Consider the following 21,852-nt stretch of genomic DNA (forward strand, 5'->3'; position numbering starts at 1 on the left):
CTGCTTGCTTCTTTTTCAAATTCTGCAGATGGCAACAGATGCCCGAAGTGACATTGAGTCAAGCTCAGATGAGGAAGAATCAGTACCTCGCTCAAAGGCCCTGCACAGCACTATCGCCACTAACGGGACCAGCGGTGCCAATGGGACAAATGGGTATCTTACTGGTGGCACTTGCTCAGAGGAGCATTAATCCTTGAGTTCAATCATGAGACACGAACAGAATGAACTGTTTGCTACTGGAAATAAATTATAAGTTGGGAATGTGGTTTTTTCATGTATCTCAGCATCAGAAAAAAATAGGAGTATCAAAGCGTTCTGATAGCGCACTGCCATATTTCCTGTTTGTGAATGAAGACAGCACACCATTCTGTATACGTAGGCATGCTGTATGTGTATGTATCTGACACAATGGGAGCAGTATTTTCACTTGTACTGTCTTGGGAATATTATTTATTTTGTATTCTTTTGGGAACTTCTGGACAAAAGGGAATATCCATTCTGAAACTTTGTATCTTGGATTCTCGGTGGTGGAGAGCATCATGCTCAGATCTCTTCTGTCCATCCCTGTTGCTTTTGCTGAATCTGCTATAAGTAATAGTTGCTTAAGTTGTTACTTATACTAAGATAGAACATAGCTTTATAGATTTTAGATCTACTTCAGATGTTTTTGCTATCTTTGTGTTTTAAAGTACTGGTTTTGAAATTGCCTATCCAATCACAGTCACTGTTCCTCCAACACAGAGTTTTAAAACACTTGATCGATATTTTAAATAGTAGGTAATGTGGTTAATTAGCACTTTGGGGGAAAAAAAAAAAGTAGTCATTGTGGGCTATTATTTTAGCATAATTTAAAATTCAATTTGGTGGTTAATTGCATTAGAAGTAGACTTGATTTGTTGTACAAACACCCAAAAACATTGATGTCAACACTTAGGATAAACATTCTCTCACTTTTTTTTTTTTGCCTTTCAATTTTTTACCTCTACAGATTTCAGCTTTTTGCAGAGATTCTGTGTAAAAAGGTGTTTGTTCAAGTGCACCATTGTGAATCCACACCTCAGTCCTGAAACTGTTCTTGCACATTCTCATGGTTGAGAGCAGTGATGTAATGGGAAAAACAGCAGATGAAAAGTTCATTGCTTCCTCTGACACAGTTCAGTCTAGGTATTTTTCTTAAAATTATTGCCACTTAGTAGGGTGAAGAGGTGAAGGCAGAATGGCATACATTACTAGAATTAGTTTATTTTAAATGTGTGAAAACTTGAGCAAAATTCACTTAACATAATTCACAGCTACCTTGGGATGCCCAGCAGTATTTCATCACCTCTACGAATAAAATTAAGGGTGTCTGCAAAAAAAATTTGTACTCCTTTTTCATCCAGGATTTACAAACAGTGTCCCAAAGAAGACAAAGTAACACCCAAAGTAAACTTCTTTTAAACATTATATACATACTTCTTCCAGTCTCTAGATCAAAGTTTGATGTAGGATGTTAAGGATCATACAACTCTTGCAGGACACTTTTCTGTGATTTGTGACAGCAGTGCCAAAAGTAGGCAAGGTTCTTGGGTAACAGACTCTATGCAACCTACTGTTCAACAGTGCTCTGTGCACACAGAACAAATGTGCTTATAGACCAAAGACTTACATATATATGTATATTTTAAAAAGGTTTTTTTAAAAAGGAAGGAACAAACCAGTGGAAAAAAATCTTAAGTGTCTTCTGTATTCAAAGGGATTGGGGTGCCATGTTCAGCTGGAACTCTGAGCCAGGAAGTCTGATTCCTTCCACCTATGCAAATAGCAAAATATTCATGGCTTCTGATGCCATAAAACATGCTTAAAGACTCTATTTTATAGACTCTATTGAAGAAAGTTGTGTCGTCACTTCTTTCTTTTGAAAACTGAGATTTGTCCTACTCTACTTGTCTCTCCTGAAAACATCTGAAGCCTTTATTATCCATAAAGACTCTTGTCTTGGAAAAAAAGTCTGGTAAAAGTAGAAAATAAAGGTAAGAAAACTGAAAAAGTTGTAAGTCATAGAAAATGTCAGTTTTACTACCCACAGAACATCTTTTGAAAAAGTCAGGTAACCTTCTAATTCAGCAGTTCCATAGCTTATATGTCCATGAGTATACCTAAGGGAGCAAGGAAGCCTTATTTAAATCTCCTTCTCCCCAAAAAGTTTCTTTGTCTCTAAGTATTTTCTTCTGTCTCCTGTGCACTTGATTTCATAAGCAACAGGGCAGATTATACATGTAAAAATACACAAGTTGCAATAGAAAGTATCCCACCCATGGTGTTTGAAGTCACAGCTGTGTAGTAATTACTGTCAAGATGATACCAAGATTTTAAAATAAACCTATCCTGGAATATATTAACGGAACATTTTAATTTGTGAAATCTGACCTGAAAGTTGGTAACTGAGAATATCAGTTTAAACACTCCTCTTCCATGGTGTTAATACTTCCACTGAACCATTTCCCTTCTGCAAAGATGGCCACAAAAACGGTATTCTGGCAAAATATTTTGTCTTACTTTAGAATATTGCTCTGAACTCTCAATATGCACAACACAGACAGCATATTGCAATGCTGGTGATTCCAGGGCAGAGAGCATTTCCCAACAACAGTCCTTGTGCAAGAGGTCTTCAGTCACTGTTGGTCCTCTCCAGCTATGCTCTACAGTGTGAATTCAGATTTACAGTCAAAGCTTCAGTCCTTGAGATGATTTACCATCACTGGCTACATATGCTTTTCGTGTATCATAGAATCATAGAATGTTTAGCATTAGAAGGGATCTTAGAGATTATTTAGGCCCAGCCCCCTCTGCCATGGGCAGGGACACCTCTCACTGGACCAGGGTGCTCAAGACCTTATCCAGCCTGGCCTTGAACACTCTCCAGGGCTGGGGCATCCACAACCTCCCTGGGCAACCTGTTCCAGTGCCTAACCATCCTTACAGTAAAGAGCCCCTTCCTAATATCTAACCTAAATTTCTGCTTTTTCAATTCGTACCCATTACTACTTGTCCTATCATTACAGTTCCTGAAAAAGTGTCCTTCTCCATCTTTCCTGTAGGCCCCCTTCAGATACTGGAAGGTTGTTATGAGGTCTCCATACAATCTTCTCCAGGCTGAACAGGCCCAACTTTCTCAGCTTGTCTTCGTAGGGGAGGTGCTCCAGCCCTCTTATCAACTTTGTGACCCTCCTCTGGACTTTCTCCAACAGTTTCCTGTCCTTCTTATGTTGGGAACACCAGGGCTCAGCGCAGCACTCCAGGTGGGATCTCACAGGAGCAGAGCAGAGGGGTAGAATCGTCCCCTTCGACCTGCTGGCCACGGTCCTTTTGATGCAGCCCAGGATCCCATTGGCTTTCTGGGCTGCCAGTGCACACTGCCAGCTCTTGGTGAGTTTTTCACCACCCATCACCACTGAGTCTTTCTTCACTGGGCTGCTCTCAACCACTTCTCAGCCCAACCTGTATGTGCACCTGGGATTGCCACGACTCAGGTGTAGGACCTTGCACTTGGCTTTATTGAACTTCATGAGGTTTGCATTGGCCCACCTCTCAATTGTGTCAAGGTCCCTTTGGATCCCCACTGTTCGAAGAGTGCATCTGGGACTGAAATTCTCCTTTGAAGTTTAAATTCAGTTGCATCTATGATACACTAAAGCATGTCCACAGTTACCTTGGTTCAGCTAACTGCCAATTACTTACTTATCCCCTGTAAACCTGGCTTTTTGGAGTTTGTTGTTAGCAGCCTAGAATAAGCTTAATACAGATATGTGTGGAAAATAGGTGAGATAAGAGATTCAAATGACACATTTGGGAAACGCGATAAGAGTAAGGAAGCACTGAGAGCTTCATTACCCTTTGCTAAATAATCACTGATCTTTCAAGCTTGAGATGTTTTAATAAAAATTAGGAATTAACACACTTTTTCTTTCTCTAGTGGAAAGGTCCAAGTGTTTTAGTGATCAGACAGGCAGTGTGCTTTGATTCATTGCTTTAACATGCTTGTCAAAACTTTGGCTTCATCTTCCACTCTGCGGAGCAAATACTGTGCAATTATTTCCTTTTTAATTTGAATTTGTTTGCTTTTCTGATGAAGAGCTTTGCAAGATGCATTTGGAGGCTGTCAAGTATGTAGAGGTTAATTGCATGTATTCCAGAAAATTGACTAAAATTGTTCACGTGGTTCATAGTATATGTGAGACCTGTATATTCATACCTTTTGTAGAATTGTCATTTTAGTAATTTTAGAAATGAGAGTTTGTACTCTATAACCTCTTTGTCTTCAAGTTCTATGCTCCCTTTTTATAGTACAGTACATGACACAGTGGTTGAGATGTTGAAGTAACAAAATGAGGAAATTATGCATAGAGTTTATTAGTAAATAGTAAGAATTTATTTTCTCTCCCTAGACAGCCTAGAATACAGAAAACCAAGATTCAGGTCACCCTTTTTTTATTGTTTCCCATATTGGCATATTTTGTACCAAAAGAAAAATACATGGTGGGTTAGCGTGTTTTTTTCTCATAAAAACCAACATTGCAGAAAATGGTAGAAATATGTGATCAAACAACAAGGGTGGACATTGGAGTCTTTTGGGTCTTGGATCAGTGTTAAATAGTGCTAATTTTAAAATACCAAAGTGTCTCATGCTGTTTCCTTGCTGCCCTTTTGTAGTTTTTTCTATGTGTTATTTATTTAATGATTCCAGCAGAATTGGTACAGGTGTCACAGCTTCATATGCTCTTGTCTCAGCCTGTGACTCTTCTGTGACCACATGATTGCCAGTATCAAACGCTTTTTCTGCGGCCCAAGTACATGAAATAGAGCTTTGCTTATAGTGAAGTGATTCTTGTCTTAAATCTGTATCTGTTTCAGGTGAAAATCTGTTTGTGGTTCTGGCCAGGACATGATGGCAAGAGCTGTTCCCCTGCAGCACGTGTCAGTGGTGCTCAGTGCTGGCTGATTTACACAATCCATGGGGTTTACACAGAGTACTCTAGTAGGAAGCCTAATGCCTGTTTCATTCATCTTCTCATTACCACAGCCTTCTGTATCTCAGAGAAATAGGGGCTACCATTGGTTTTCTACAGTTGATGCTTTGGCATTTTTTTAATCTCTTTGCTACAACTCATTTTTGTATGTCTTCTATTGTCTACTTCCTGTGACATTTATAGGAGAGGAGCTATTGAATACTTTTTACCCTTCCTGTAATGTCAACCCTATTAGGCCTAACTTCAGTGTTCTGCAAACTACAGTTGCCTTCAAACCATGAAGCAAAACCAGTTGATATTACTTGTTTTGACTGGTTTTTATTTGCAACAGGGACCTAATGGGAACTTCAGTAAGACAATGTTACTCTTTTTTTCTTTTATTTTTTAAAAAGCACTAGTGGAAATTTGGAAAGGTGGTGTACATGTACAGCCCTTAAATTGTAAAGATTTCTGATTGTAGTTGCAATGAAAACACAGTGTTTGAGTGTCTCTGTACAGAATTCTCAGTCTTTAAAATTGCTTTCAATTAAAAAACTGGAGGAAATACTACAAAATTATGTTTTGGAGCTATGTCAGTGATCACATGTGTCAGAAAAATGACAAAGTCTTACATGACTTAAAATGATCTGTGCAACAATAACGCATTTTCTGGCTTCTGTTGAGCTTCACCTTCTTGCAGTTCTGCAATTTAATTTTATACACGAGCTCCTATACCATACTGTGCATGTTGATTGGCTGTTGCAAGTCAGAGTGAGGCAGATGACACACTTTGACCTGTGTTTTCATGACAGTCCTGTGCTTGAGCAACTCTTTCAGAAATGCAGTGATGTGTAGGCATTCCACTGTCCTGGATACAGTGATGCACTAGCTAGAAATCCTTTCATGTATAGCTGTTGTGTAGAACTTTGGAAGTTATTTTGTGTTTAATTTGGCTGGGTTTGGGTGGGTTTTTTTTAATATGGAAAATAATTATTCCTCATAAAATCTCTGGAACCAACCAGTATTGTGGGCTATTTTAATTTGGAGACACTTTCATAATAAATATAAGTATTAGGAATGCAGTGTTGGTTTTCTTCTCTTTTGTATGAGATGCAAACAATATTTTCCTTTGTTTTAGCTCAAACATTGTTACACTGCAGACTCCACCACTTTTCAGGCAGATCCAAGTGTGTCTTTGCTGAATACATCACTGCAGTATTTTATATTATTTCTTGTATTAAACTGTTTGTAATAGGAAGTGTTAATAGGACAAGTTCTCTCTATACAAATTAAAATATTTTTATTTAAAAAAAAAAGACATTTGCCTAGGATTTCAATGTTAAAATTGTGCATGTTAATAATTCCTGAATGTCCAGCTGGAAAAGCTGTCTTTTTTCAGTCTAGGTGAGCAGAGTTTCTTAGATATTCATTCAGATGTTCAGGCTAAACTGTCAGCCAGCACAACACCACCTACTAACCTCTTTCAGAAGTGAGAGAGGAGGGCCACTCTTATATAGGGGTTGTCCTAAGGGGAAAGCTGCAGTTCTTAATTTTACCAAGGAACCTGAATCTTCCAGACCACTACCATTACAATAGACTAAATCTGTTTGTTTGTTTATTTTAGTTTTTATGTTTTATTATTACTATTAAAAGAAAGAGGCGTAAAGGGTTTTTCTTCTTTTCCCCTTCTCTTTATTTTTAGCAAGGAACTACCTATGTTTAGCAATGCACTGAACTGGAATTGCTTTCGTACACTCACCAAAGCTAAGCCTACAAAACATCATTGTCAAGCAGGCTCTGGTGCAGCATTAAAAGATGATGAGGCAGTACTTAGAAATGGGATGCACAAAAACATTCTGGGAACTTCAGCAGGAAATAGAGGCAATGGTTCTCAAAATACAAATACCAATCATGTAGGAATCTTCACACATCAGTTGAAGTTTTCCCTCTGGAAGAGAAATAAACTCAGGGGTTTCCACTGTGTTTCAAAAACTAACTACTGTAGTTGTTAATATGTCTCTATGATAATAGAGAGAATCTTGTAGTGCATATAATATAGCTTTTAAGTTCATATTTATTGAAGATATTTATGAAGAGATTTAATTCCATGAAAAAATTGTTCAGTGGTATGTCTAATGTCTCTCGCTTCCTATGCCATGTATACCCCTCAACTTACATAGCACAAAGGAGAGCCATTGTGTACAGAAAGTGGCTCAGGATAATGTGATAAAGAGGAATATTTTTTATGTGCTGCCTTTAAGTCTGTAAAGGTCTCTGTCTACAGGAAAAACAGTGGTTCTCAGAAAACAACAGGAGGTCTGTGCTGCTTTAGAAGAGTTAGAAATCAGTGACAAAGTCTCCTGTATGTTCAGAAGGTGAGTGGAAGGAATCCAAATGTGTAACTGCATGACTCAGTAGCTCTTCATGCTGTGAAGAATAGAGGTTGAGAGCTTGTGTGGAGGGATTCCTGCTCTACACTTAGTCCCAGCTCTGCTACTGTGGGTGGAGAGTTCCTGTTTCCCTAATTTATGCTGGGGATTTTGGTGTTCTTTGTGCTTTGTTCTGCAGGGCACTAGTCCTGCGCCTTGACAGATTTTACATGGCCTACTCTTGCCAGATCATTACTTTCATAAGTGTTTTCACAGACCAGGATGCCCATTTGTGCTCAGGTGTAGAGAAGTCCAGGATGGTTGTCACATAGTCATCATAGGCTGTTTTCACAGAGTTCCCATACTGGTGAATTCAAAAATGAACACCATCTTAAAAAGTGTGAATGACACCAAATTAATATTGGCATGTGTAATGAGTATGAGCTGGACTGCACACTGAGCAAACTTGCCTATGCTGACTTCTCATTGGTGACGCCCCTCCCCACCAGACTGTGAGATCCAGAGCTTTGTGAAAAGCTAATTCCAATACTCCAAAGCCTATTTGTGCAAAGCAAGTGAATAAAATGATAACTATGTATTAGCTGGGCAGAATAATGTTGTCCTTAAGGCATGTGCCATGCCAGGCTTAACTGTGCAGAGCTCTGCCAGTAGAAGACCGCAATGACCACAGGATGCCCCTCCACAGTGTAGTGTAGCCAGGAGCAAGGGTAAGGCACACATGCTTAGCAGCTTGTGCCTTAGAAGGCAGCGTTCTCTCTATAGGATAAAACATGTTTGCGGAAAGTGTTTTATACCAGTCTTCTCCAGCCTTGAGTCTGCGAAGCCAGTGATGATTCTTATAGAGGACTGTTTAAATACAGAGTTGTGTGCAACACTGACCTGTTCGTAAGGTTCTGACTTTCAAATGTAATTGTTTATATGTGACAGAGAACTGTTAGCTTTTAATGACTGGAAAGTACAGTACAAAATGAAGTATTAGAAGATAATTGAGTATTGAGCAGTATGATCTACTGGTAATGTTAGTGCTATAGTTCACTAATTACATGAAAATACAATGTACTTTAAAGCTGCTGGCAGATAACATTCTCAAATACGCTTTTTCACAGACATCTGAAAAACACCATTGTGGGAGTTTTAATACTTTTTAAATACTTCCAGGTGTAAGGTTCTCTCCCTTTCCCTAGAAAATACTCAGGTTATTCTTCACTCTTTCCAAAGCAGAACCAAGCAAGGTCTCTATACAACTGACATATTTCTTGCCATATTTATGCAACTTTTTGCACTCTCCCGACATGAAAAAAAAATCCTGCTAGCCACAGCTGGAATGTGATCCTTCCTTGATTAAAATTGCATTAAATTCCTCATATTAACCTAACTAGCCACTTTCTTTCCTGTTTCTGAGCTTGGTTTAAAGAATAACGTCACCTTTTAACTCCCAGTAATGGTAATTTCAATTACTGTTGCTCTCCTTAAGTATTTTTGAAAGAGCTGCCCCCTACCAGGAAGGCTTGTTATTTTACAGCTGCATTTGTTTAATATATCATCTAACATTAATTTAAACTTAATGCAGCCAGAGCATTTAGGTGTTACTCTATCACATTTTTATATTCAGTTTCTCACTGAACAATCTCCAAGTGACATCAGTGTCCATAGCTGTTACTTTATGGGATAACCTAATCCATATTTCAGCTCCAGAAAAGGATTTGCATGTTAAAAGTGTAGATTGCTTAAAGGTCCAACATTTGGTCCTTCAACAATGTTGAGGAAGTGATGACCCAAGTTGTGGTACCCCCTGGATGATGTGGATGTAAAAAGCAGCCAGGAGTACTGTCCAGACTAGCAGCAGCTGCCTCTTCACATGAAATTCTTTAAATAACTGTTCCCTTTTAATACCAATTTCCTACCAAATCTATTTTTTAAAGAATTTTTGTTAAATAGTGTGTGAACCATTGAAGTTGCATATAGTGAAGCTATGATGGTCTGTTGCAACCTGACTGAGGATCCAGCACAAACAGCTGTTTCACCTGGGAGAATTCTCATAAGATTTGACAGCTAACTATTATAGAATGCTAACTATATTATTTGGAAGAGGGAAAATGGGTTGCTAACAATGAGAGGAAACTTCAGCAGGAGCAGCTGAGGACAGCAAACTGTATTTCTCATGTAAATTGCATGCACATTGAATGTGAATTTGGTATTTTTATCCATTGCAATGCCATTAGCAGGGTACTTAGTAAAGGCGTTCCCTACTGTACTACAGTCCCAAGCAGACTGTCAGAATTGTGGACTAACCTTAAGCCTGGAGCCTAAAATGACAGGTAATTGCTGGAGAGTTGCAGTTGACAGCATTGAAAATTGCATGTCAGAAGAGGTTTTCCCTCTCCTTTAGAAACATGATTTTGTCAGATGGCTTGTCTGCCTTTACACCAAGTACAGGAGGATACAGGCCAGTAAGTCATGCTGATAAAACTAATATTAAAAAAATACAATTACCAATTTGCTGCATTGTCTTTCCATTAGTAGGGTTGTGTCAGACATAGAGTTAGACAAACAAATGTGTTTCCTGTTAGCTTTGTTTGGAAAGTTCAGTATTAGTTCTTTGCCTGTTTTTAACCTATGAGGTAAGCATTTACATTAATGTATTGTGCTTTAACTTAGTCAGGTAGTAAACCACCCACAAGGTTACCCCTCTGTCACTTCTACCTACTCCTTGCTCAGCCAAAAAGTTAATGTAGGCAGTCTGCTCTTAAATGATTAGGGATAATGATAAAAAGAATGGAGTCTCGCTGTCTGACAATTAAAGCCATTCCTCACAACCCATCAGGCATACAGCCCTATTTAAGCAGTAATGCCTGATGTAATTGGATTGCAACTATTGCTTTCAAAAGGTATTACCATATTTAGTATCGTTCATTTATACAGTGAAAACACGTATGGTAACATGGCTGTGGGACTGATTTCTGTGTGCATGTTTGTTAGATCACATTCGGCAGAGCTTTTAAAAGTTGTCATTCACAAGTGAGTTCACAGCAATGTTAGAGTATTATGACAGAACTAATTTAGACCTTTTCAAGGGATTGAATAAACTGTTTATTGAACAATTAGGAGACAGAAATATAACACAACTGGAATATGACAGAAGCACAGTATAACTTCCATGTCTTAATATTCACAACTGTAGCAAATATTTGTTTGTTTGCTTTTCAGAATAGGTCTATGTTATATTATCAAATGAAGATTTTTTTTCCTTGTTGCAGCTGTCTATTTAAATATTTTGTGAAAAGTAAAGCATTTTACAAATAAGACAGAAAAAAGTAGCTGAAATCAAAGCCGAGTACTGTGGCAGGAATAGTCTTCTTGGTAAGCTGCAAAATACACATGTGATTTATCTGTAACTACTATATTCCATACTTTAATGAATTATACATCAAACTTGGCCATGTCAAAAGATTTCCAGTGACAAAGTTTAACAGACCAAAGAACAACGATTTACATGCATGAAAAGAAGTGCTAACACTGTGGATTACAAGTTAGGGTAAAAGTCAAGGTAGTGGCCTGTGACTGGGCCCTCAGTTCAGGAAAGATATTGAGGTGCTGGAGCGGGTCCAGAGAAGAGCAACAAGGCTGGTGAATAGACAGGAGCACAAGTCCTATGGGGAGAGGCTGAGGGAGCTGGGGTTGTTTAGCCTGGAGAAGAGGAGGCTCAGAGGTGACCTCATCACTGTCTAGAACTACCTGAAGGGAAGTTCTAGCCAGGTGGGGGTTGCTCTCTTCTCCCAGGCACTCAGCAATAGGACAAGGGGGCACAGGCTCAAGCTCTGCCAGGGTTAATAGAAGTTGGAGATCAGAAAAAAATTCTTTACAGAGAGAGTAATCAGGCATTGGAACGGCCTGCCCAGAGAGGTGGTGGATTCACCATCCCTGGAAGTTTTTAAACTGAGATTGGACATGGCACTGAGTGCCATGATCTAGTAAATGGACTGGAGTTGGACCAAGCGTTGGACTTGATGATCTTAGAGGTCTTTTCCAACCCAGTAAATTCTATGATTCTATGGCACAGGTAACTGAAATAAGTGTTAAGCTCCAGCACATCACTGTGATAGGTTTCAGGTCTATTTGAACCACACAGAAACCTGCAAGACACATCAATGCTTTTGAAAAAGAGACAAATACTCTTAGAAAGTACTTTATTTTGCATATCTTCCTGGGGTAGCTAAAGAGAAATCATTACATCTTTATGCCACTTGCTACAGGATCAAAACTTACATGTCTGGACACATTCAGTTGTGGAAGTAGTTGATTATACTGTTTTTTGCAGAATGATCCAAAATGTCTCTAGATGACAATGGACTACAATACTGTTTTCATTATTTTTATTTAGAAATTAGAGTAAGACAGGGATAAATACACACTTTCACAATACAGGAAGGACATAAGGACATAGCTAGAAAGAGAGGTATGAGCTAGTTTTATGCAGACTGTTTATACGATAATGCAGTGAAAGCTTTTCTGATGTTGGCAAGAAATGCAGAAAAATTGTTAGTTTCTCTCACTTTGAGCTGGAACTCTGCTATACAGTCCAGAGGAGGAGTACAGGAAGTCACTAAAATGACAAAAATTTCCAGAAGATTAGACTATTATTAAAAAAATAGTATTTATGTTTTCCATCTCATGAAATACTAATGTAGTTTATCTTTGCATGTTTTAGCTTCCACCAGTATTATTTTTGAATAGCTTCATTTTCTGTCAGCAAGGGCAAAACCTCAAAGAACACAACAAGTTTTTGATTTCCTGACCTCCCACTCAGTGCTCTGCTCCTACTTGAATTGTTACAGCAATTCAAGTAATCCATAGCCCGCTCAAAAACTGAAATCCATTCCTAAGCAGTTTTGTTTTCTGCAGGGAGGCAGATTGTAAACTGATGTAACCCACTTTTAACTTGACCAGTTTAAATTTTAATTAGTAAAACCAGGAATCTATTCAGTCCATAGCTAAAGGCATGGCAGAGCCCCAGTAGCAACTGTCTAGAAGCTTTGCAGCACAGCACTCAAATTCTTCGTAACTGAAGAAGCCTTAAGATCTGAAAGGCTGTTCCCTTACAGAAGGGGAATGCTGGAGCTCAAGTTTTATTCTTTTACCTATGTCTCCCTGTAAGGGTTTCTCTGCCCTCCAGGCTTCTCAAACTAAGTTGAAACATTCCTGTCAGCATAGACACTCACTCTAGCATAAACTACAAAATGGAGCATCCGTATCTCTGTATACCCTTCTCCGACTTTGCTTGATACAAAGTAAACAGCATCTCCAAAATGGAGGGGAATGAAGAAAAGCAGTTACATTTCCATGTAAGTTAATGAGACAAACATAATTAAAGAAACTATATTCCCACTGCAATATTTTTCATTCAGAAATCGGAAGATAAAGGCTACAACTAAACTGCTCTTTGCTCCTCTCCCGCTTTTTTCAAATAGAGGCATCAGGTTCAGTCCTCTTGTTGATGTATTCAAAATGCACATACCTTCATAATCACCTTCTTTATTTATGGAAAGGGCAAACAGGTATGGCTTGTCAGGATCTTTGTGGTCTATGTGTCTGAATATAAACTGTAATTGTTCATCTAAAATAAACACAAACAGAATTAATGAACACCATTAACCTCTGCTGGAGAGTCACAGTGATGACTAAAAATGACAATATGAAGTTAGTTTCAATTAACAGTCTTAGAACACTTACAAATTAAGCAGCCCCTGGTCCCTCTTTGAAAGATAAATGCATTTTAACAGTTTACCATTTAAGAGACAATGGTAATGTCTGGGCTAAGACAATTCACAGGTGTGGGAGGTGTGCACAATCCAACATTCGCCACACTGGATCAGTGCACATGGGAATTACGGGAACTGCAGCAACTTACTGTGAACTCTGCGTATCTCCAATCCAAGACGCTCTTCAAACAACACTTTAGCCTTGCACAGTCGCTCCACTTTCTCCTTTGCAGCCTTGTCTTTAGAAGATAGTACTAGAATTTTAAAATCCACCATAAGTATCAAAGGCAAAACAAGGACATGAAAAAGTATTTAGAACAGTAAAAAAGCCCTAAAGAACAAGTGTTCAAAACAACTCCTCCTTTAATAAAGAAAATTTGCTTATTATCCTTTGCTTACTTTCCATTTTCTTTGCCAGCTCTTCTTTAAGCTCTTGGATGCTGTCAGTCAAGTTTTTCTGTTGCTCTTCTTCTTGACTTAGCTTAGATTTTATTTCTGCCAACTGCTCTTCCTTTTCTGTTATACATTTGCTCTGCTGGAGAATCTCTGAAGGGAGGCAAGAAAATATGAACATATATGGTTGATGAAGTAGGCCCCTACTATTTAATACTTCGGTAATTTGAGGTGATTTATTTGAATAAAATGGAGTGAAATGCATGCTATCTCAGCTGCAAAGAGAAGTCAACATAGCTACTCTAAGAGTATCAAAGTTTAGAGTGAAGTTACTCCGAAGAGAAGCTACAAAGTAGGGAATTGCTCTGATACTTCAATCAGAAGCAATTTATTTCTGGCATCAGCATTATACACATTTTCAAAGCCTGAAGATAGAGGATCCTGTCCACAATAATTTGACAGAAAGCAAGGAATGAAAACACCGACTGATATGAGAGTTGCAATATTTTTTTACCTGATATTCTGAAGTTTAACTAAAAAACTGAGATAATTTAACCCCAAACTAATGATCTGACAGTATCCTCTTACTAATATGGAAAAGGTGTAAGTAATCTCACAATATTTAACTTTACTAAGCAATTCAATTTACTTTTCCTATTGCAGTCAGCAAGTCCTTGTTTTAAATACTTAAGCACCAAAATCACTATGCAGAAAACTTTTACCACGCTTTCACCCTTTTCCATCATCAATGAAGTTTTTCAACAAATTGCTTTTGACTTGAAATTTACATCCTGTAACCAACAACATGTTTGGTTTTAATTCTATCGTTATTACTTACCTTTTAAAATATGAATTTAAACGTACTATTCAGCTGTATTAAGCTAATTTTAGAAATGCTGGCCACAATAAATAAAACATTGTACTGTACCATTCTTATACTCTTGAATTTTGTCAATCATCAGGTCCCCTTCTTTCAGCTTCCTGGACCATTTCTCTGTAAGGGAAAGTTGCTTCAGTTATCTGAAGAATTTTGATGATAACTTGCAAAACATAGAGGTAAAAAGCACACAAAACATTTTTACCTGAAAGTGCTTCTATAGCCTCCTTGCACGAATCTCTCAGTGCTAAAGTCTGGTTGATCTGTTCAGGGCTATAAACGCTTTTAAACTCGATCCAAAACTCTTTCATATCTCTTTCAAAGCCTGCTATTTCATCTTCTGTCTTTGCATTAACCATGGTGCTGTAACACACCTGTCGGTGAACGGACACAGCGCCAGGACACGGCAGGCAGCGGACGCAACTCAGGATAAACCCTCCGGGCTGGTTTTGTCCCCTCGCGCCGCTTCCCTCAAGTTGTTTTTGTTGTCACCACTGGCCCAGCGGGAGCCACGTTTCCCTCGCTACTCTCCCAGCGCTCGGCTACTGCTGCCCGGGGCCCGGCACCACCACGGCCGTCGCTGCTCCCTCGCCGTCCTCCTGCAGGCTCGCACAGAGCCGAGGCCGCCCCCGCACTCCCGCACCCGGGCCGAGGTCGGGCCAGGCGGTTTCCTGCGCTGGGCTCGGCGAGCCCCGACCCGGTCCGGACCCACCGCGTTCGAACCGCGCCGCCTTCCCGCCTTCCCAACGGCCGCGACCGGCCCCGCCCGCCCCGCAACAACCGCACCGCTGATTGGCCCAGTCCCGCGGGCCCGCCCGCCCGCCCCGTTGCTGTGGTAACGCGCGCGCGGGGCGGGGCCGGGATGGGCCGGGAGGGAGCGGCGGGAGGGCCCGGGAAGGGCCGACGGGAGCGGCCGGGCCGGGAAGCAGCGCAGAGGGGTAGTGCCGCGCCTTCCCCGGAGAAATGCCGTGGGGATTAACGCGTTTTCTCGGGGCCGGTGCAGGGGTACAGCCTGCTCGGTACTGAACAAACCCCGACCTCGCTCTGAAGCCGTACTGGCTTCGCTCCTCTGAAGCCACAACTTGTTTCCAGTGTCTGGTTTACTCACAGAACACGGTCTTAAGTTTTGTGAAGCTGGTGAATTGCCTTTTAATTCCCCAGGCTTAAGTTCTCAAGAGTGTGGATAAAAATTTGCCCTTTACGTCGGTCGTTCTGGTAGGAGACTGACTTGCAGAGGTAATTGCACCTTTTTGGTGTGAACAAACCCACTACACAGTAGCCCTGCCTGTAACTAAACACTTGTCATAAGCCTCTATGACGGTGAATGTGCTCCTTAAGATGCGGTGCCAGGTTTTTCTGCAGTTGTTTCTATTCCCCTATTGACCCTTGATGAGCACTAGTTTGTGACTGCAGATAGCAGCCTTCAATCTATCATTAAAGCTACTTTTAATCAATTTGTTGCCGTGGTTAATGAACTTCTCTAGCTTTACTTTATGCCAGTGGTATTTCGATGGTCTCATAATAATGTAAACTTAGTAAAGTGTTGAGAATCGCTATCTGAAGCAATTAATTTTTGTGCTCTCCCCCTCAGGCCCTCAGCAAAGTTTGAGCTGAGACCACCAGCTATTAGTTACATTACTCTTGTATAAATTGTTTGTTTGAACAATTCTATCCCACTATATTCCTGTCCCATTTGACTTGGACACCTGTTCTGCAGATTTCACAGTTTCCTCAACATTAGTCCTAGAATTAATAGAGCTCTGTTTCTTATCTGTCTCACACTTAAATGTACTGAAGTCAAGCTGGTTTAAGGATGATTACCTAGCCGAGTATAAATTTGAGCATTATGAGGCCTATACCTTATAGCTTTTTATAATTAGGAGCATTTCTCTCCTAGCTGAGTGCATGCTGTTAGGATGAAGTTTCATTGTTGCCCCTGACATCATTAGCCTTTATTATTGAGCTCATAACTTTCTGAATACATGATTTTCCCAGCCCGTGAAGTTTAGTAAATACAAGTTAGTTTAAACAAATCCTCATTTCTAATTGGTAATCTTTTGGTGGGTTCTACAGTCCAGTCTCTGCTGAATCCTCCTGTTAACACAAGTTCACCCCACTGTAGCTGGCACTAGCTCCAAAATGTTAGGTATCTTTTTTATATCAGTGAGGTTTTTATGGATTTCATTAGTCTTATTCCTTTGTTTTACACTTTCACCAAAGACTAAATTTTATAGGCTGACATTTACCAGCAGAGTCCATACATTAATTGATCTATTTTCTGACTGATTCAGAGTTTTCTAGATTCATGAACTTACAGTATAACCCATCTTCAACCTTACTTTCCCACTACTCTTCACAGTCTGCTTACCACCTGCATGTTCAAATGAAGGTGATTTTGGCAGACCCCACTCATGTGACAGAAAGGAGGACCAGAACCTTGACAGGAGAAGGCCACCACTCTCAATCAGACTGTGAACACCATCTTTCACCAGACTGCAAGCATCATCTGCACCAACAGGTTTTTTACCTCGTTTTGCTTTGAACTCGGGGGAACCACGTGAGGCTCAGCACAGAGGCTAACAAACCCCTTTGTGTTTGTGACCCAGGGCACTGGGTTACACTTCAGGGTTTTGTGGGTCAAAAGCAATTTCTTTTTGTGTCATTGTATTTATTGTAATATTTTTTAATTAAATTGTAACTCTGATTTATAATCTCTCCTGAGCTAGGTTCATTTCTCTTGCTGGTTTACCCTTAAATCAGCACACCCTATTATTTGCACTATGAACATGTCTGGAGGCATTGCAATTGTGCCATGTACCCCTATTCTGCATTTTCCAGGTCTTCATGAGTGTCCTTTTTAGCCCCGGGTTACTTGGTTAACTCACAGTTCTATGGTGCACAGCAGCAGCAGCTTGGGACAGTTCCCTTGCAGTCAGAGGGGTGGGAAGTTGCCAACAAATATCTGTTGCTTTCTATCATTGCTAGCAGCAGGTCCATTGCTGGATTAAGGGACAGCTGAGAAGTCTAGCTCAGGGTTGGAGGGCTACTGCAGCTTAGGTGTAAACTGCTAAGGGAACACAAGGGGTTTTAGTGGAAGGGGAACAGAAAAAATGAGTTGGAGACTGTTTGCCTTATGGGTCCAGGCTCCATTTCTGCTCGCAGTTTATGGAACCTGAAGGATTTTTATCCACTCTAGGTTGCTTGTAATTTCTAAAAAGTAGCTCTTCATATTTATAGTAAGTAAAATTCCTTAGATGTGACTTCTACATGAGCATGGCAGAATTGTATTCCTTGCATTGTTTGTATCATTTACACTAATGCAAATACAACACAAGCAAATATAAACAAGTATTCAGGTCTGGCAGTTATTGTTACATTGCACAGATTAATTTGTTGGTTTCCTGTATTTGCATATTTTACTTTATAGCATGGAATAATGACAGTATAGTAACTGGGAAAGATTAGGTTAAGGTGCCAGAATGAAGAGAAGAAGACTAGTTCATAATAGCGATTGCTAAACCTCTACTGGTCAGGAAGGAAGGAAAGAAAGAAAGAAGGAAAGGAGGGAGGGAGGGAGGGAGGAAGGAAGGAAGTTTCTTGTAATTTTCTTCTATTCCTAATTAGAAAATCAAGGTATATCTCCTCAGTATTCCACTTGGAAAATGTTCATGCCTAAGAAAGTAGCTGTCAGCTGTTATACAGTGTCTGCTGGTGAACTTAGTAAATTGCTTGTTAATCCTTGTAGCTGGTCCAGTGCCAATGGAAATACTGATGTGGAAATTAATGCTATTGTTTAATTAACTAGGCATAATGTACCAGAAAGTTAGGCCCAGTACATAGGCCTCCATTAACAGGTTTCAAAAAATGTTTGCTTTGATGGCTTTTCCTCCCCTTGCAAACATTTACTTAATAACATCTAGTAACTGTTATGTAATATTTGCCCTAATATGTAGGTGCAAAGGAGCTGTAAACATTTTATCCTCCCTCCAGTGGATCAGCAGCATGATTCTTGTTTTTACATTATTACCAAGGATATATAAAGTCTCTAGTTTTCTATGTCTTGGAAAATAAACAAAATGAAAAAATTATCAATAAGTTAAATACTCTTTATGTGAACAGATAACATTTTAAAGGTTTTTACTTTCTACTGAGAACTAATTTGATCATATGAAGGCGAAACCTTGGTTGTGCAATATCAAAACAAGACAACAAACATAATTGCATACACTTTCTGACCATTTTGTAGAGATCACTAGTTTTCCTTGAATTCTGCATAATAAAATACAGCAAATAGTTTTATTTCATATACTATATTAAGTGACTTTGAAGTGCTAAATGCTAGAAGCATTTTGCACTTTTTTGCATAGAAAATGAGCAGGGGAAAGTATTGAGGAAGTATTTCTCCTTTGTTAGTTTAAATAAGTTATTAAATACAGTATTTCAAGACAAGTTTTGCCATCTTTTCTGGTTATTAGAACTTGGAAAATCTTAGAGTGCCTCAGACTTTCATACATTGTGAAGTATCACAGGCAGGACAAGAGATGACTGGCATGTCGGTTGTTGACTGCCTCTTGCATGGAGCAGGATCGTGGGGGCTTCCACATAAGCACCTGCTTACCTATTTCAAAAACTCCCTGCTTCCTGTTTTGTAGATTGTGGATTTGTTGTTGGTTTTTTAAACATCTTTTATAAACATAACTCCTCTGGTATCTCTAAGGTGAGGATGTAGGAGATTCTACAACTCTCAGAAAGAATGTAGAAGACAATGAAAGCTTTTTTATGGTTGCTGTTAGTCTCCATTATGTCTAAGGTGCTTATCTTTCTACCTCAGCAGCAAAATCTTGAAAACTAGTATCAGGCCTTCAACATTTATACTAAAAGAAGATATACCCTCAAACATATTGAAAAAGTTTTTGGAGAACCAAAGTGTGGCTGAGTGGTTCTGTCTGATGAAGAGGTGAGCCTGAGCAGATGCATTGCTGTCCCAGTGGATGGTAACGTGGGTGGGTTTGTATTTGCAAATGAAACAAACACACAACAAGTTATTGCAATGATTCTGCACATCCTGCATCAGAGAGGCAATTTTCTTACACTATTGAGTAACAGTGGTGCTGTTAAAGAGGGATTGAACAGTGATCTATTTTATTACTTGGTAGACACTCCTTTAACGGGCATTAATTTAATGTATCTTGATGTAAGCTTACTGCAAAATATTTTTCTTAATTGAACAATAGTTATTTTGACTTAACATCTCTACAGTTGCTGATTTAACTGAGTACTAGAAGTAAGAGGGTTATTATTCAGCTACCAACTGACTTGACATTTACACTCATGTTTATAGCTAATTATTCTTTCTAAACTAGACTGAAAACCATATGAAAACCTCAGATTCTCCACATTTTTTGCATATTAACCCCAGACATGCATAAAAGAGTGATTTTTACTGTTTTTATTGTAAGTATTCCTTATCTTTAAAGGCGAGATACTTTTGCATTAAAAAATTTAACAAAAGGACATTTTCTTTAGTAATAAGGTATAAAGAGTTACTTGAGGGAGATATTTCTAAACAAATTCTTGGCAAAGAACTGGGAGAGGGAAAATTAATTCCATCTACTCTTTTATATGACAGTTGCCTTGCTGTACAACCTGAAAAGCAATAAGCTGTAAGGTTTAGAAGAAACAAACTTCTCCAAATATTTTTAGCTAAAAAGCTAGGAAATATTTATTGTTGAATTATCCTGAAATTTTGCCCTTGGAAGAGTTTTCCCTGAAATCAGAGAATACCAGTTGAAGTGAATAATTCAATCAATATATAGAATATATAGAAAAATATTGTAGTTACTCAGAAGCAGTGCATAGAATTTTAAATCCTTTATTAACTCTAAGGTTTTCTATATAGCTCAATGCAACCAGTAGCAATAAAGATTTAGGGTTTAAAATTGCTAAAAAGTTTGTAAAACCATACTATCAATAGCTAAAGTAAGTGGGAGTAAAGTAAATGTGAGATTGTGTCAGGAAGAGAGGTCTTCTAAGTCCATTTAATTGTCATGCCTGATTTGTTGAATCTACTTAGTGTTTCCATGTGACTTCCCTGACCACACATCATAAAACCCTGTTAAGCCATTAAGTCCCTCTTCAGCAAAACCAGTTAAGTAGTTCGTGTCTTTGTCTCTCCAGCTTCTGCAGTTTAGCTTGAAGTGCCATGGAGAGGGCTGTAGGGAAACACGCAATGCATATAAAGAGCTGCTTTTTTCTTCTGATTCTAATTGTTTCAGATACACAATCTTTGATAGAAGATATGAATATGCTGGAATATTAATGCTTGATAAAGAGCTTGAAATTTTCCTCTTGCTGCTCTGGTAATATCAGAAGATGGTATCATCGGGATTTTAGTATTCATTTAATCTCTTGAGGAAAAGGTTTTTTCATGTAGCCACCTCACAAATTAACATAATCTTTTCCTATGCTACACTTATTGGTACTAATATTGATAAATCTGATGTGATAATATATTATCTGCTCTAATCTTTTAAAATCCTGCTATGTGGCAGAATCTGTTTCTTCTTGGCTGTTTGGCCTGGAGAACCAATGCGCTTCACTTGGGAATGCTTCAGGAAAATACTCAATCATCTGTTCCTAACATTGCTCTGGTTTGCAAGGCATATCTTATTTCTGCCAGGTTGGGCAGGAAGTGCAGCTGCAGCTCCTGCTGGTGAAGATGTGCAGGGCTTGCGCCATGTAAGCAATGCACAAGAATGATGGTACAAAATGACGCTCAGAGATTAAGATTCATCTGCATTGTGCCCTGGATTAACAGGCTTCTTGTGTGAAGGAAACAATTGTTTTTCAGTGTTTTAAGAATATTGCTGGTTTAAAAATAAATCTGGAGCTCAACAGCCTTGTTGATGTATGGATGCTGGTTGTATTTTCCATGACTGAAAAATGCGTTATCAAAGTATTAGTAGCAGCATGGTAGCCAAGTTCTATTTCAAAGTGAAATGTACTGCTTTAATGACAGTTCTGCAAAGATCAGTTATTTGTGTATTTTTTCTATCCTTTATACAGGCAACCCTTAATGAAGTACACACATTACTAATGTCCATCCTGCAGAGAAATGAACTGTGAAAAAATTTAAGCAAATATGTTCCAACTGTTCATACAGAGGATTATATAAGTCACACATTGTGTTTCCACAAAACTTTCCCCACAATTTGCTGCTGCTCAGCATGTACTTCACTTAGCTTCTTCTAATTAAAATTTGCAAACAGAAAAGCTTTCCAGGACTAAGAGATTCATGTGTTTTCCCAGAGATTTGGAGCCACGTGTTTCAGGAATGGCTGGGTACACCACACCAATATGATATAAAGGCAACGTCAATCACCTTCTCTCACTTTTTAATAGCTTCCCCCCATGGTTCTCAGTCTCCATCTAGAAATTTAAGATTA

At 39.0% G+C, this 21,852-nt stretch overlaps 2 protein-coding genes across 4 annotated transcripts in view; one reads left to right on the top strand and one right to left on the bottom strand.

The window, feature by feature from the left end:
• The window catches only part of CERS6 (ceramide synthase 6), a 115,916-nt gene extending 109,257 nt beyond the window's left edge, over positions 1 to 6,659 (top strand). For all 3 annotated transcript variants that reach the window (XM_071561678.1, XM_071561677.1, XM_071561679.1), the window contains one exon: positions 29 to 6,659. In XM_071561678.1, the coding sequence (XP_071417779.1) occupies positions 29 to 190 (162 nt within the window). In that variant the 3' untranslated portion in view covers positions 191 to 6,659. The remainder of the gene's footprint in view (positions 1 to 28) is intronic.
• Positions 6,660 to 11,737: 5,078 nt separating this feature from the next.
• On the bottom strand, positions 11,738 to 15,161 carry SPC25 (SPC25 component of NDC80 kinetochore complex). Its single transcript, XM_071562767.1, has 6 exons — positions 14,613 to 15,161; positions 14,459 to 14,524; positions 13,537 to 13,683; positions 13,287 to 13,391; positions 12,894 to 12,992; positions 11,738 to 11,981 (listed from the first exon to the last, which is right to left on the bottom strand). The coding sequence occupies exons 1-6, from the start codon at positions 14,764 to 14,766 to the stop codon at positions 11,848 to 11,850; spliced, it is 705 nt and encodes a 234-aa protein (XP_071418868.1). The 5' UTR covers positions 14,767 to 15,161; the 3' UTR covers positions 11,738 to 11,847.
• Positions 15,162 to 21,852: the final 6,691 nt, after the last annotated feature.

This window comes from Pithys albifrons, chromosome 8, assembly GCF_047495875.1.
Source record: "Pithys albifrons albifrons isolate INPA30051 chromosome 8, PitAlb_v1, whole genome shotgun sequence".
NCBI lineage: Eukaryota > Metazoa > Chordata > Aves > Passeriformes > Thamnophilidae > Pithys > Pithys albifrons.

Bases quoted from the DNA above. Each gene is read 5' to 3' on its own strand.
- SPC25 (XM_071562767.1), bottom strand. From the start codon at position 14,766: ATGGTTAATGCAAAGACAGAAGATGAAATAGCAGGCTTTGAAAGAGAT. The intron at 12,993-13,286 runs GTAAGTTGCTGC...TGTTTATTTTAG, and splicing joins GGAGATACGCAGAGTTCACA to ATGAACAATTACAGTTTATA. The intron at 11,982-12,893 runs GTATGTGCATTT...TTGTCATTTTAG, and splicing joins TAAAGAAGGTGATTATGAAG to TGACTTCCTGTACTCCTCCT.